General features: G+C 39.8%; 1 protein-coding gene across 6 annotated transcripts in view; it reads right to left on the bottom strand.

The window, feature by feature from the left end:
* The window catches only part of VEPH1 (ventricular zone expressed PH domain containing 1), a 292,646-nt gene that overhangs the window by 85,741 nt on the left and 190,879 nt on the right, over nucleotides 1–16,026 (bottom strand). For 5 of the 6 annotated variants that reach the window (XM_036850356.1, XM_036850354.1, XM_036850355.1 and 2 more), the window contains one exon: nucleotides 13,777–13,894. In XM_036850356.1, coding sequence (XP_036706251.1) covers nucleotides 13,777–13,894 — 118 coding nt within the window. Of the gene's footprint in view, nucleotides 1–13,776; nucleotides 13,895–16,026 lie in introns of those variants that run through there. The other variant, XM_036850357.1, reaches the window with a different exon arrangement.

The following is a 16,026-nucleotide window of genomic DNA, read 5'->3' on the forward strand; positions in this document are numbered from 1 at the left end:
CCCCCCCTCTTTTATTAAAGAACTTACTTCACCTTTTGTAACCACATTGCTGTCTTGCCATTTTTAATGGTAAGATGATTTAATATAATGCAATGTCATTTAATAACAGAAGATTTTTCCAGTCTTTCTCCCATATTTACTCAAAGAAACATTTGAAATAGTCATGATATCTGAGCTGATTTGAAATCACGATTGGTTTAGGTAATATTTAAGCACATGTGTCCTTCTAGATCTGACATAGGGAATTAGCTTCAAGAACTTCTCCTCAACATAGATCCAAATCTCAAGGCAGGTCCAAATGTTTCACTTTAAGTGTATGTGACGGAAGTCACACTTGGCAAAATAGTTGAAGGAATTGTTTGAGACATGGAGTGGCTGGGATATCATACCCACATACCCACAATGACCGTGAGAGACTCCAGAGAAAATGATAGGCTTACTGGAGAACAAAAGGATGAAGGATGATGGAGAAACGCTGCTAAGTGAAGACTTTTCACTGTAGCCCAGTAAAAGTGGATCCCAGGGGAAAAGTCCATGGAAAGGATTTTAGGAAGGAAATGTTAGCAGCACTTTAAACTAGCTGCATGTTAGGGCCTTAACTTAGGCATCAGAGTCAGCTTCAGATAATTTGTAAAAGCCAGGCTATTTGTAGCTGTAGGATTAATTTAAAAATAGTTTCAAAAGGCAAAAAAAGAAAAAAAAAGACTTAAATTTTTTTCCAGTGGCTATCCCAGGCCCTAAAATTTTTTTTTTTTTTAATAATTATGTCTGGCAAATGCGTGACTGGCCATGTGTCCTTTTAATAGGTCTATTGCCCATAGCACGTCCCAGTAAGCAATAATTCTCATATGATATTGCAGTCTCTTCATGGTCAAAACAGGGAACTAATTCTTTCTAAGGATGATCATATTCCACTTGAAAAATAACATGTGGAATGAGACTATGAGGGAATGATTGTGTCTAAAACTATCTTGTTTGCACATAATGCATAAAGGATACTTAAATATTTTCTCACTTGCCAATTAACACATTATTTCGTTCAAAGTACCACAATTTGGCTAAGACATTCTTTACCAACCAGGATCTGTTCCTTTTTTAAATTATCAGTTGGCTGAAAAAACTATGGAATATTAAACTGAATTCTGTAGTGCAACTGGAACCCAAACTATTACCATGTTTATCAACTTAAAAGTCTTTTAGAGTGCTAATACAAATGGTCATATATTAATTGTATTCCTTTTGTGCACCAAGAGTTGAAAATATTTATGTTGATAAAAGATGAAATTTGAAGGTGTTAGTCTTACTCAACACAAAGTTGGTGAATAAGAGTGAAATAATATCAGACCCAGATACCTTAAAGCAAGAAAGAATATTCCTCTGTTGATCTACCAACCATATCCAGTCATCTCACACATAATTTCGAGCACAGATAAGCTGAAAGGCACTGTGTTTGGATCTGAGGGGGTCATAAAGCCCAGCTCAGAGAGAGCTTGAATTTATCATCTTGTGGGGAGATAAAGCATTTTACAAATTTGACAACTCAGTGTAGAGTTTGGCAAGTGCCCCTGCAGAAGTAAAAGCCAAGCATTACAGAACTCAAAGAGAGGAAATTCTACTTCTAGCTGGGAGAGGGTGACATGAGGGCTGGGCCCCTGCTGAAGAAGGGAGAAAGGAACTTCTAGGAGGAGTACAGAGAAGACCTGAGGTAACAAGTGGGACATGTGAGGGAAAGTGCATGAAAAAAAAAAAACTTAAAGAAGCTGGAAGAATCAATGAACTCAGAAGCAAGTTCACTTCTTCTGCAAGTAAAGCAGTCACTTTGGTCAAAGTCATGAGCTGAAGGTGGGGGATCGGCAGGCGATTCAAGATTTTTTGGTGCAAGATCCAGGAAAGAGATTGGGTATCAAATAGTCATGGGGAGGCCATATTGGACTTCATTTGAAAGTTCTTCTGAAACCCCATTAGAAAGGACCTTGTTTTTAAGGACCAAGGAGGGGCCTAGAGCCTGTGAAGGTCCAGCCAGCACAGACATGAAGCCTCACAGACCCCAGATGGGATCTGCTATGGATCAGGGATGGTTGCAGCAGGAAACAGGGGGCACCTCAAGCTGGGCAACTGAGGGCAGTTAATAAAGGGACTACTTACACAGATGTGGGCAAGGTGTAGGAAAAGCACCTTAGTACTCTGGGGCCAGGAGCCAGGAGGAGGCATAACACCCCTCTCTGGCTGAAGAGGAAAGCGAAGAGAACAGTTAGGACCCAGAAGGAGACCTGTATGCAAGAGCGGTGCCTGACAGGAGTTGTGGCTGTGGATTGAGGACACAGTCAACCTGCGGTGACCAAGCAGGGAGGGAGTTGGGAATAAATAAGCAGACCTCACTCTGCTCCCTCCCTCTGATCTCCTGCCAGAATGTAACTGAAAGCCAGAGGTAAGGAGAATGGAACACCCTGGAGAGGCACCTATTCTAAACTGGGCGTAGGAAGCAGAAAAGCTTCCTGGAGAATATGTGTCTGAGCTGAATTCTGAAGGACAAGTAGCAGTGATGAAGGTGAAGTGAAGAAGGATATTCTGAAAAAAAAAAAAAAAACATATGCAAAGGGCTGAGGCTGACAGAGTGGGCATGAAATGCATTCTAGGAACTGTCACTCATTCTTTGTGATGGAACCTGGTGGGGCTTGGCAAACAAGAGATGAGATGTGAGATTCAAGAAGAGACTAATCCTAAAGATCCCTGGACATCGTGAAAAGTGGAAGCTAATACTTTGTAACATAATATCATAAAAAATAATAATTTCTGTAGTCATATAACCCTTTTATCTCAAGAGCACAAGAGCTCAATAATTCAAGGTCTCCACCTTGTTTTAAGATCTGTTGCAACTGTGAATATGTTTTTAGCCAATTATAATTTAGTTAAACATAGTGTGTTGGACGCCACGTTTACTCCTTACTATAATAAATCATACAAGGCTGTACCAAAGGCTTTCTCTGGCCTAGGCCTAGGGTTGATGAGGTAAGGGCAGTGACTTTGGAGTCAGACCTCAGCTGAAGTCCAGAATCTGTTACTTTAACAGCTGACTGGTCTTGTACAAGTTGTTTAACTTCACTGAGCTTCAATTTCCTCTTCTCCAAAGACGTCATGCTTAACAACAGGGCCACTGTGAATGGCTGTGCAGGCTGTTCACTGCACAAGAGCACTCAGCCAAGGGGTAAGTAGGGGCTGAAATTCAGCCCGAATTTTGCTGTTTAAGTCTACACCCCCAAGTGGACATCATCCACCATAAATAAAGGCACAGAAATGCTGTAAAGGTTAACAGTAGCCTTGCTTAACCAAGTCCTGGTACATAATAAGGGGTCAACAAATAGTAGCTACTATCATCATGATCATGACCATGATCATGAACATAAAATCATCATCATCTCTTACTGTGATGATGAACAGGTGGTTTTTATAAATAACATATCCTAATGACTTTAGGATAAAACCCATCTCCCTTCCTCCAATTAAGAATGTAATGAAACCTATACTATATGAAAGTGTTAGGAACAGTGAGAGAATTCAGAGTAAAACAGGAAACCCTTTTAAATTTCAAGGACTGCAGGCTTTGAACTTGAGGTGTGACAAGCAATTCAAAGAGTCCCAAAGGGAGGTGAACTCTTCAGTTGTTGGTAACAGATCCACTTATTCACAAAGACTGCCATATTCAAGCTAATCCAATAGTGGATTGGGCTGCACTGGGAGCCTTTTCCACATCATTGGTGGTCGCTCCCTTTTATTCCAGAGTTCCTGCTTATTCTTATGACAGTAGGTGGTGACACGTCCCCCACCATTAACTACTATTCACATTGTACTGACTTCTATCCACACCCAGAAGTTCCTTATACTGTGTGCTTTTTGGCTTACGCAACTTTTGTCTTGAAAGTATTGCATTGTACAAGAATAATTAAGATGGTTGTGAATTTAATTTGTGATATTCGAATTCTTAGATATTTTTTGATTGTTAAAGACAAATACCTTCAAAAGAAGGCATATTCTGGAAGAAAAAACGTAAATCTCAAATACTTAGTTTTAAAATAAGAACTGAGAAAAAGTATGTCTTTTAAAAAATTTTCCCTTGAAATGACTGCTTCTGGGAATTACAACTCCTGTACAGTCTGTGGGGAATTATTTTGTATGTATTGAGAGTCTCAAATTTACTTCAATTCCCTTCTATGGTTTTACTGATTTTCTTGTATGTGTGCCAGTTCTAATAAAGCCAACTCTAATTACAGAGGATATGCTTAAAGAGGGATAGAATCATTAAATGAGGAGGTCATAGGAGCCACATTTAGTAGGCTGAGCATCTGTGGTTTCTGAAATCACTAAGGATCGTAACAAATGGCATGTTTCGTATGAATATCCAGGCAGTGTTTTAGAAGCCCATATTTCCTTACAGTAGTAAATAAACGAGGAGGTATCATCCAGCATCCATTTTGTAACATCCTACAAGATGCGTGGGGTCCAAAAAAGGACAAACTCATTTTGACAGCAGCCCTTTGAGGGCACTTTCACGTGTGCCGAATGGCTTCCTTTCTCAGTAATTTCATACCCATTAAAATGTAGTCTGCTTTCTAGGCTTCTCTATTAATCACTGAAATATTGTTCTAAAAAAAGCCTCAGAACTACTCTTTTATAAGCTTGTAGAGCAGTGTTTCCCACACTGTGTTCTGAGGGCCACCTACATCAGAATTACCTGCTGGCTTCTTAAAACGCACACTACAAGGAACCACCCCAAACCGACTGAATCATAATTTTGGGGTAGGATGAAGGACCCTGCATTTTTAACAGGATCCCCAGGTTATTCTAACATAGCTCAGGAACTTCTAGGAAATGATAGTAGCCTCATGGTAGATGACAGTAATAGGTCGTACAATATCCAAAATAGTAAAACTGCAAAACCAGTAGTGGGAAGAAAATTGTTATGACCTTTCCATAAAATTAAAGAATAGAATAGCAGTATAAGATCATATGCATGTCCTTGGCTTAAGTTAATAGAGTTATAGAAGAAAATGTTCAGAATCAATGTTTGTGGAATTTGGCTTACTTATGGTTTCATCAGTGAAATAAAAATTTTAAGGCCACTTGCCAAGAAGGTAACCTGCTCAGTAAGTTCTGAGCAGTAAGTATGGTCATCTTTGTGCCCTTATGGGAACCTATCAAAGAAGACTGGCCCAGACTTGCCCAGTAATGACTGACAGGGACCAATGGGAAAAGATCAGAGGTGGTAGAAATGAATGGAGAGAATTGCTCAATCTTATTCTTGAACTTTGAATAAAAAAGGGTTCCATACACACTTCCCATGTTGGTCCCATGCTGTCATCTCATTAATATGATGTCATGGATAGGTATTGCTGGCAACACCTGACCATAGGATTTTAGACAGTTTAAAATGTTGAGTGCTTTCCCGCATGGCCTTGACATTGTACAGCTTTCCTTGTATGGGAAAAAATAGATCTGACACACTTGTACCAGCTCTGTGATAAGGAGGGTCACCTTGTTTGGGCTGTACAAGTTGCACACGTTAGCCATTGTCCCACCTGCATGCATGTACATTCTTGGTGTTTAAGAGCATTCTAAGGTGTGTCTACACTGCTTTTGTGGAATTATTTAACACAAGTTCCATCTGTTGTGGTTCAACACTTGGCCTCAAACCTTTTGGCAATAAATAGAAATTTTACAATGTCTGCATTGCAAGCTTTATCTATAACATATACACCATAACACTGTGTGTATTTGACATACATACATACACACACAATAACTCACTCTCTGTTAAATAAAATGATCTTTCATAGTACTTTTGAGAAGAGCTTATTTAAGAAAATACTTTTATACAAAGAATACGTCTGGCACAAAAGATACACTGCAAATGTCATCATATAAATACCTTTTTTCTCTTAAAATGAATTATTGTGAATTCATTAATTTGTTTTTTGTCACCACTTGCCTAAGAAAAATTTTACTAAAATTTTTTTGAGAAGATACAAAATTGGTCATTCATTTATTTGGCAAATATTTATTGAGTATCTATTGTGTGCTAGGGGCTGAGGATAGATGGATGAGGGGGACTCCCTCCATAGAACTTGTTTACTGCAGGAAGTAGACATTAATCAAATAATCACATGCAAAAGCCAACCAAACGAAAGAATAACAGAAAAACCCCACAAGATGACAGGTATATCAAGTATTACAGGGAGAGCTCCGAAGTACTTTGAGGACCTTAGCATAAATCAGGAGGTTATAGAAAGGCAATGAATCTGAGTTGTAATGGGAAAGCTAAGATCTACATTAACTAGGTGATGAGGGGAGAAAGGGCACTCCTAGCAGAAGAACAGCAGATACAAAAGCATAGTGGCAGGAAGAAGTGAGGTGAGTATAAGAAACTGAAAGGAGTTCTTTCTGGGCAGAGCGGAGAGGAGCAGATGGCACTGGGGACAAGATGAGGCTGGAAAGGCCGGGAGAGAGCGTTGCATGTGAAGCTCTCAGGCACATGATATGGAGTTTGGTCTTTGAGCTAAGAGCTGTGGGAAGCCATTGTAAGGTTTTATGCAGAGAGTGGTCCCATCAGATTTGTGCCTTGGAGAGGTCATTCTGGCTGCAATGTGGGAAGGAGGTTGGAAGGTCCAAGTAGCACAGTCAGGAGGCTATTGCCATTATTTTAGGTAAGAGGTGATGGTAGTTTGCTTTAGGGCAATGGAGACAGGTGGACAGAGTTGAGCACAGTTGAGAAGGTAAATCCACAATACTGGGTGATAGATTAGATGGGGTAGGAGAGAGGGCAGTGGGTCTCTGGCTGATGCATCAGAATGAGTGATGTTGTATTTACTGAAATGGGGAATGCTGGAAGAAAATCAAGTGTTGTTTGTTTGTTTTTTTTGGAGGGGGAGGGGGCAAGGGCGGGACACTTACGAGTTTTAATTTAAATGAACTGAGTTTGAGATGCCTTTGAAGTACCAAGCAGGCAATGGGAGAAGTCAGAGGAGGGGCCTGGACTGCAGATACACATTTGGGAGTTTTGTCATAGAAGAGGTTACTGAAGCCGCAGAAGCAGTGGAGACTGACAGGGGAGAGAGTTACAGTGAGGGGAAGAGAGGTGCTCTGACAATGAATAGGTGGATGGAGGAAGGTGGGCCCAGAAAGGAGGCTGAGAAGGAGTGTCTAGAGTAGGAGGGAGACCCAAGGAGTGCTGTGTCTCAGAAGGCAAAGGGAGAAATGTTTGAGGAAGGAGGAATTGGCCAACAGAATTGAATGCTGCTTAAGGCAAGTGACACAAGGATTGAACATACCCAGTGCCTGGGACCTGCGTGGCCTCAAATGACCACAGAGATAATGGGCTTAGAGGCCAGATTAGAGAGGGTTGAGTCAGGAGGAGAAGGAGGAAAGGAAATTCAGAGTGAGCAGTGACGGGACTCTTTTGGCTTTAAAGAGGAGGTGAGAGAGAGGCAGTAGGTAAAGGGAAAGGAGATTTTAAGCCAGTTGAAGGTGTTTAAAAGCCCATGGGAGTTAAAGTTGGAGGGAGAAATTGAATAAAAAAGAGAGAAAGGGTAATCTATGCTGTGGAGTTTCTGAGAAGGTGGAAGGGATGAGATCCAAGGCAAAATATGAGGTATTTGATGACTTCATTCTCAGTGTCCGCTAAACGCACTTATATGTCTTTTACATAGGGGAGCTTGTGGCTGAAAAAATAAGTTCATTCCTAATGTATTGTATAGGTAGATAAAAAATTAAGATTACTCTGAAAGGTGATGACTAGAGCTCTTTTAAAGATATTAAGTTATTTATTTAAAAAACTACATAAAAATTCTTATGTCACTTCAAATCTGTAAAGTGGTAGAGACTGATTTATTCACTCTAGTCTGCCTTTCTAAAGCATGCTTCTCCTCCTCCATGTGTTGTCTTGACTCAGCTTATTCTCTGAGTGGAAGAGGACACATTTCAATGCCTGATGATTTGTTTGTGGGTAACCACAGAGTGATTCACGCTTTGCTGCAAGTAAACTTTCAGCCTAACAAGATAAGATTGTTGTTGACCCAATATGGAAAGGCAGAAGGATTAGGATAGTGACGCTGGTTGAAAAATGGAAATTAACCCCTGAAGGGTATTAGGCTACTGATTTTAGCTTATTTCTCATAGAGGCTCACAGGTTATTAGCAAGCTTACTATGAACTCTGTGTGTATGTGTGTATTGAAACCTTTTAGTAAAATATTAAAATTGGGTATCCATATAGTGTTGAAACTTTGTACATAGCAACATTTTCTTCTTATAAAAGCTTCTTTGCAAAAGTTGCTATTTCAAGGTTTCAGTTTAGTAAGTTATTTTTTTTTTAATTTTGAGAAAGAATTAGATTTTAAAGTTGCATTTCAAAACAAATCTTTTTTCTTCTATCATCGTCCTATCACTTTACATGCTCCATGAATTACTCCATCATCCATCTATATGCCAAATACTTGTTAAACGCTACCACATGCCAGGTACTGGGTAGGGCATACAAAGAAGAATAATGGATGGTTTTTCCACTTCTAGTTTACTGTCTAGTGGGGGAGATTGATGGCAATGTGCTGTGTACACTACAGAAGGTGTGGGCAGAGAATGGAAAGGACAGAGAGGAGAGAGTTTATTCTGTTGGGGTGGTGTGTCCATGTATGCCAGTGTGTATGCACGTGTGTGTGTGTTTGTGTGTGTGTGTGAAGGAGAGAGAGAGACAGTGACAGAGAGATAATGTGAGTGTGGGAAGGTTTAACAGAGAGGCATAGAACAGGGAGATGGGAAGAGGGGAAAGGGAAAAAGATTTCAGGATAAGGATAATAACTTATCTGAGTTGATGAGCACGTATTTATTTTGTCATTAGCTAATTCAAAGTATCTTTGAACAACAGTCTGGGGTTCAATTTTATGAACCGAGTCATTAACAGTATATACGTGTGAAAATGTGAAGTTATCCTGCCCAACCACTGCCCTGTTTTTGGCACTCCAAGCACATTTAACACGGAAGACAACATGCTCACACACTGTGGTAGGAGGGAAGGTATCATAAGACAAACCCAGTCACTGCATAAATCCAAAGTGGGTTTTCTTTTGTCACCCTTAAAGTTCTGTGAAAGTTGGCACTAAAATTAAATGGAAAAGTTTCATATTAATGGACCCACAGGCTATTTATGTCTTACAAGTTCGGTCCTCAGAGGTCATTTAGCCCATTTTCTTTTTTTTTTTTTTTTCGCCACGCGGCATGCAGGATCCCAGTTCCCTGACCAGGGATCAAACCCGTGCCCCCTGCAGTGGAAGCATGGAGTCTTAACCACTGGGCCACCAGGGAAGTCCCTAGCCCATTTTCATGTTGGTGTCTGGAGTGGAAAGCCATCTAGCCCACGCTGAAGGTGTCCAGCAAAGGAGAGCCACACTGCTGTTACCAGTTTCTAGTGTCTGAAGAAAATCTCCTGACAGAGGTCTTCCTTATCCTGATAGCGTTTTGAAACCATCTCTATTTGCCCATGTGATATAATGGACAGCATGTTCTTATAGCACAAATGTTTGAAATCAAGTTCTAAAGAGGAATCATGATAGATGGTTGAAGTCTGTCTGAAAAAATGTCTTTCATTCTCTTTGATAGCCTAAGGACACCTCCTACAGACAATCACATTCAATATCTAAATATCCAGTGACTAAGAGAGTGATCACACTGGCGAGTGCTCAGATCTACAGAGGGAGACACAAGTGCCAAAACCAAGACAGCTCTGAGTTGTTTTCTGTAGGGTGTAAGAACAAAGGCATCCCATGTGTCTCAAGAAACAAGAGTGAAAGTCATGATTTAGTTCCTCCTCTTCCTTTAAAAAAAAAAATGTGACTGAATAGACAGCCAGATGTGTTCCAGGACGGTCCAGCTGATTAATTCTTACTGTTAACATGAACTAGCAGTTCCAGGACACAAGGATGACTGATAAAGGGATTTGTTTGGTTTTCCAGAAATAGATTCTGTTCTGTTTGATCTATTTGCTCAATCTCTATTCTCTCATTCATGTGGGGTAATGGGATTCGCAATAAACACCAACAAGCAAGTCTCTGAGGATTCTTGAGTTACTTCAGTGACTTTCTAACCTTCTACTCTGTACTTTTATAAAATGATTATCAGAAACTGAATCAGCAATTGGAGGGATTGGAAATAGCTTCTACATAACCATTTCCTACATGTAATCATTTCCCACACATTATCATACTAAAACCCCTGCTCATCTTTGAGTAGATTAAGTCATCAGAGAGGTATCAATAGATCACTCCTTGGTCTTTCCAATACAATATAACATTATGAAATAATTGTTCTTGTAATTTTCAATATTCCATGTGCTTAAGTTGGATTTGCTCTAGAGATTGAAATTTCAGGTTCAGGAATTAACCTGGATTAAAATCCTAGTTGTACCACTTAGTAGCTGTGTGACCTTGGAAAAAGTACTTAACCTCTCTCTGTGTTTCAGTTTCTTGATCTGTAAAATGGACTCAATAATGGTGAGAAAAATGCATGTAAGACTTAGCACATAGTTAGTGTGATAAATGCCAGCAATTATAATTTTAAGACCTTTACACTATGCTAGCATTTAGTTTCCTCTGACTTCACACCCAACTAGAAAAAAATTACATTTTTCTGAATACCAAATAGTAAACTTCTGTGCATTTCTGTGTGTTGATGGTAGAGTTGATGGGAAGATGACTGGGAGTTGGTGGGGTGATGTGACTTTTACCCGAGGAGGGGAATGTCCTTAAAGTGACCATGGAAGCCAGTTGATTTGCTGTCAATTTCTGGAGTCCCACAGTTTAGTTTACACATTATTAAGAAGGATTTATATTTCAGGATAACTTTCCTGATGTCTAATTGAAATTTTCTAATGGCCTCATTAGAAAATATTGGAACAACAAATATTTGAGAACATTGTACTGTTTGCCAATACCTTAAAAAAAAACCCCAAATGCAATTTCTTCAGCCTTTTGTCCTAGACACCAATCCTATCTCTTTAGACCCCTCCTCCCTGAGGCTGACAGGGCATCTGGGCCTTGCAGGAGCGTTAACCAAACCAGAGCAGTAACAGGACTTGGGCACAGTACATCAGGAGCAAAGACAGGGAAGCAGACTCTGATGTATATACGGTGACTTCTCTCAAAGAGGAAAGAAGCACCAACCCCCATTTACCAGACTCAAAATGCAATGGGTATGGTATAGTGATGTACTTGATATTATTAACACATAATCACAATTTTGAAACATTTTAATATTCAAGATGTATTTGACTTTTCCATTTCTAAGTATTATTCATTCATCGACTCACTCAACAGGTATTTATTGCATGCTAAAAATATACAAGGAAGTATGCTAGATTTTTCCATATATGTCTTCTGGCCCTAACTGGATTATGAATCCTTTCGGGGCAGAGATATTGTACCTTATTCATATTTTATCCCAAGGCTCAGCCTGGAGAAGACATTCAACCAACACAACAAATGTGCATTTCATAAATGAAAAGTGGGACGCAAGTACTATGCTAGCTGTGCATAACCAAATAACAAAATAGTTATTCCTATGTCTTGATCACCTTTAAACTTACAATTTAAGCATAACATGAATGCAAATATCATCCCTATGAATAATATATGTGTCAGCAGTATTATGTTAGACCTTTCACTTAAATATATAATTTATATGCTATACAAAAATAGGAAAATTAGATCAACAACCTATATAAACTTTTCAGGGAGTCAAGAGTTTTTGGTGAAAATAATAATTTAAAATAGGACTTCTTTCAGACTCAAATCCTTTTTCATGGAGCAAAAGGAAATGAGCAAAGAAATCTAAGCACACTAAGTTTTTGGCGCCAAACATTTTGATTCAATATGTTCTGCTATAAAATATTTGGCCTTGTTTGAATTTTTATTGCTATATGTTCTCAGTCTATATTTAACTGTGAGAAACACAAATAAGAACGAGTGAATGTGCAAAATGTTCTTTTCAAGTGCATGGCAGTGAATTTGAGAAAACATATATTAAAGGAACACTTTGTGCTTTTAACTTGCAGGCCCTTTCCTGAGCCTCCCTTGGCGAGATACGATTCAATGTTTATTGAGCTAAGGTAAGGACTCAGCTTACTTGGAATGAAATTCTTAAGGGCCCCTCAGAGCCACCTCAGATAAGCACCTTACTTCGCCATGATCTCAAATAAGGTTTCTTTTATGCTTTGCCTTTTTCACAGGTGAAATAAGGTCTAATTAGAAAGTTTCATAATGGAGACATTCAGTTCCTCAATTCCTTCTTTGCTCAAATTAACTTTTTAAAAATTGGGGCGTTCATTCTGGCATCAACTCGAACTTGATCTGTAATCAGCCAGCAATCTGTGCCTCACGAAGGCTGCTATTCTTAATGCCAGCTTCTTCCACCCATACCATCTCCGTGGGGTAATACATTTTAGTTGGTGCCTCTCCGAGAGCCCCTCATATTTCCATCTGGCCAAATAAACACATTTTTTTTCCGATTCAGTCTCAACTTCTTGGCTGAGCAAGAGGATAGACTTGCCACAATGGATGATCTTTGAGATGCACAAAATCCCCCAATTCAAGGAATGGGTACAGGTGGTATAATCAATGGCTCTCTAGAGGATGGTTCATCTACAAAGTGGTTTGTGTTCAACAGTGTTTTTTTTTTTTTTTTTTTTTTTTTTTTAAGTTTCTATTTTTACTGGTAATAAATATTTTTCAACAGTGTTTTAATACCGTTCTCTTGGTCTAAACTGCAGTTCCTGAGCAGTGTCACTGTTGAGAACTCTATGCCTTCGAAGAGGGCACATTGGTGATAAAATATTCTGTTCCCAAGGACAGCATAACTTTGTGAAGATTAGACTTTTTATCGACCTATTTCCACTGGTCAGACTGGGGCAAGCGTAACTGGGAGGCAGCATGGAGAATTGGTTAAGAGCGTGGGCTCTAGAGCCAGATTGAGTTCAAATCCAGATGCTGTTAACTTATTACCTGTGTGACCTCAGGCAGTTCCCAAATCCCTCTGTGCCTCAGTTGCCCCATCAGCAAAATGGAGATAATATTAGTACTAGCCTTATGAGATTATTGTGAAGGTTAATGAGATACTGACATGTTTAACATAGAGCTTGGCTCAGATTCACTAACAATGATTATTTTTTAGGCAAGGTCAGTAGACCAAGTTCCTTGGGCAGCAGAAAGGAAGGGAAGGGTAAATAACCAGCTATGAAGCGATTTCTCAAATAATTCCCTACTCTTTAAATGTCTCACTTTTCACCCAGTTCAATCATCAAGCAAAGATGTAAGGGAGGACTATGAGATGAGGAGGTCACCATTCACTCATTTAGTGTAGTCTCATTCCTTTGGGGTTCTTGACAGGATGCTTGTTTTTCTCTAACCCTCAGGGTCATCGGGGTTGAAACGAAGAACGTTTTCAGGGCAAAATGGCCAGTACCACTTTCTTGATAGCCATATAATTGTAGGCATTGTTTCTCTTGCTCATTTCTCGTTTATGTTTCTCTCCCTTTCAACATCCTCCCTTTTTCTCAGTCCCACTTTGGTGAGATACCTTTCTCAGCATGAAGCAGAGGCAGTCAGGCACACCTCTGTGCATTATGCCAACTTAGGATGTTTATGCAATAAGAAAGCCAACCAGAATGGTGGGGATCATGCCTCCCTGCAAATCCCAGGGGCACAAGTGATTCTTAGCAGCCAGGGGAGGGAGGCTCTTACCAGTTGCTTTCTCAGGGTTGTTGCACATGAAGCACTGCCATGCTCCTGCTGCTTCGCTGAAGCCAAACACGTCAAAGAACCTCACTTCTTCCAGATGGAGCTGTACCTGGTCCAGATCCTGTTTCAGGAACACAAAGCACAAAGAACATAAGTGGGTCCGCCTGCCGCATAGCATTCTGAGAGGGGGAAAATGGGATATGGAAGCAGGACGTCCAGGGCTCAAATCCACTGCTAAGGACAAGGAGGGGGCATTGAGCAAACCTCTCTTGGCCCATTTTGGAACACAGCAGCCGGCTCAAACTCTTCCTGGGGAGCGCTCTTAAATGCAGAAGGCAGTGAGCATGGGCCCCAGGGCTGGGTGTCAGGTTGTGGGGAAGTGAAGTGGCCCAGAATTTTCTTACATCTAACAGCAGCTCCAGAATTTCTAAAAAGTTGGGGTATCCAAGTGGCAGTGTGGTTGAAAGGAATGCTTCTGGGGGACTTGTCTTTTATTTACACTCTACATAACATTGAGAATCAATTATCCATACCAAAAAATTATTTTTATTAGGTTGGCTTCACAGGGGGCTGATAGAAAATGTGTGAGAGGGTTTAATCCCTCAGCCCTTGGCTCCAGCCCTGTTTTAGTTTCACGCTTATCTTAAAAGTGGTTGCAAATTTTGCATGCTAGTCCATTATATGGCTGCATTGGTTTTAATGGAAAATAATGCCTTAAATTACTTATCAGTAGATTAATTAACTTTTCCCCTCTAAATGGTTGAGTAGAATTGACACACCAAGAAGACCGCCCCTGTATTATGTGCCCTGTGGCCACCTGCCAATGTGTTCCTGTTTAAGAGGCAGAGGAGGGAGGTTCCATTATACTGTAAATGGATGGAAAACTATTAGCTTAACTAAATTAAATAGCTCTACTATCCTCCTGAGGCTTTCCTATTATGTAAATGACTTACAGCCTCTGCTACAGGGTGGCCAGAATTGCACTCTTAAAAAGTTGCTTTCCTAGCAGGGATTTAATGTCTTTTCTAGCCTTGCACGTGCCCAGCTGATTTATCTGTTTGTCGTCTACTGAGCTGTGATTTTATTTCCTTTCCTCTGGTCCACACACTCATCTTCTACCCATAGTAACAGCTCTTAGTATGCCCAAGAGCCAAGGGATGGAGGCATTGTTAGCCCTGCTTACAGTGGATCTAAAATAGAGAATGATCAGTGGCTACCCAGATCCTACCTCAAAGTTCCCTGGGTCTGCCTTTCTTGACACAGGTGAGAAGTATGCTAAACTCTAAGCTCCTTGAGAGCAGAAACATATCTACTACGTTCACAAGTTATATCCCCAGAATCTAGTCCAACATCAAGAATGGATGAATATCATTGGTTTGCAATGAACTATACGAACAGTATTATGAAAATTTAAAGTGAATTCTTTTTCAGGAACATTTACACTCACTGGAACAAAAACCCAATGAAGGCAGGGACTTTGTTTTACTGGCTGCTCTAATGTCAGCACTAAAAATAAGCAAGCATTAAATAAATATCTGTGGGATAAAGAAAGGCATAAACTGGGACTAGAAATGAATACTTTTCAGCATCCTTTATTAAGACTGTTATGGCTTGTGTTCTGGGATTGGACATTTTGGAGGCTCAAAATGCTGAATACAGTTTTTTGAGCTGCTAACATTTAATTCCATCTTTTAGGCATTCCAATAGGCACTGTTTATAAAGAAATGTTGTTTTAGCAAAAGTGATTTTGAATGTGTTCAATGAAAAAAAAGGAGATTTTTTTTAAAAAGCATGTTTCCAAGATAAAGACTGAAGAAGCACCTGGGAGTTTTGTAGGTTTCAAAGGATGAAATCCATATTAAAATTTATGGGGAAAAAGCAGATGTTCATAAATATCAGTTTCAAAACTGCTAAGTCTCTGAAGTCTATACTTGGCCATTGGCATGCAGATCACTTCTCTCTTTCCCACACAATTAAGGATCAATTTATCATTCACCACAAACACTGCTAGCAAACAAAGTACTTAAAATAATACTTAAGGGTTCCTTTATTTTTCCTGTTCTGAGACCAGAAATGTCCCAGGTTGTTGCTTATAATCCACATTTGTCTTGGCAAAAAGTTACTTTAAAAGTTTAAGACAGATGGCAAGCGAGATCCCAGTGTTCAAGTTCTCAAGTCAAAAGCAGACTTACTTCTTCAGAGGATTTAGGTGTCGTGCAAAGGGGACTGAGTGAGGAAGTAGATGGTAATTCT

The sequence above is a fragment of the Balaenoptera musculus genome, chromosome 4 (assembly GCF_009873245.2).
Source record: "Balaenoptera musculus isolate JJ_BM4_2016_0621 chromosome 4, mBalMus1.pri.v3, whole genome shotgun sequence".
Classification (NCBI taxonomy): domain Eukaryota; kingdom Metazoa; phylum Chordata; class Mammalia; order Artiodactyla; family Balaenopteridae; genus Balaenoptera; species Balaenoptera musculus.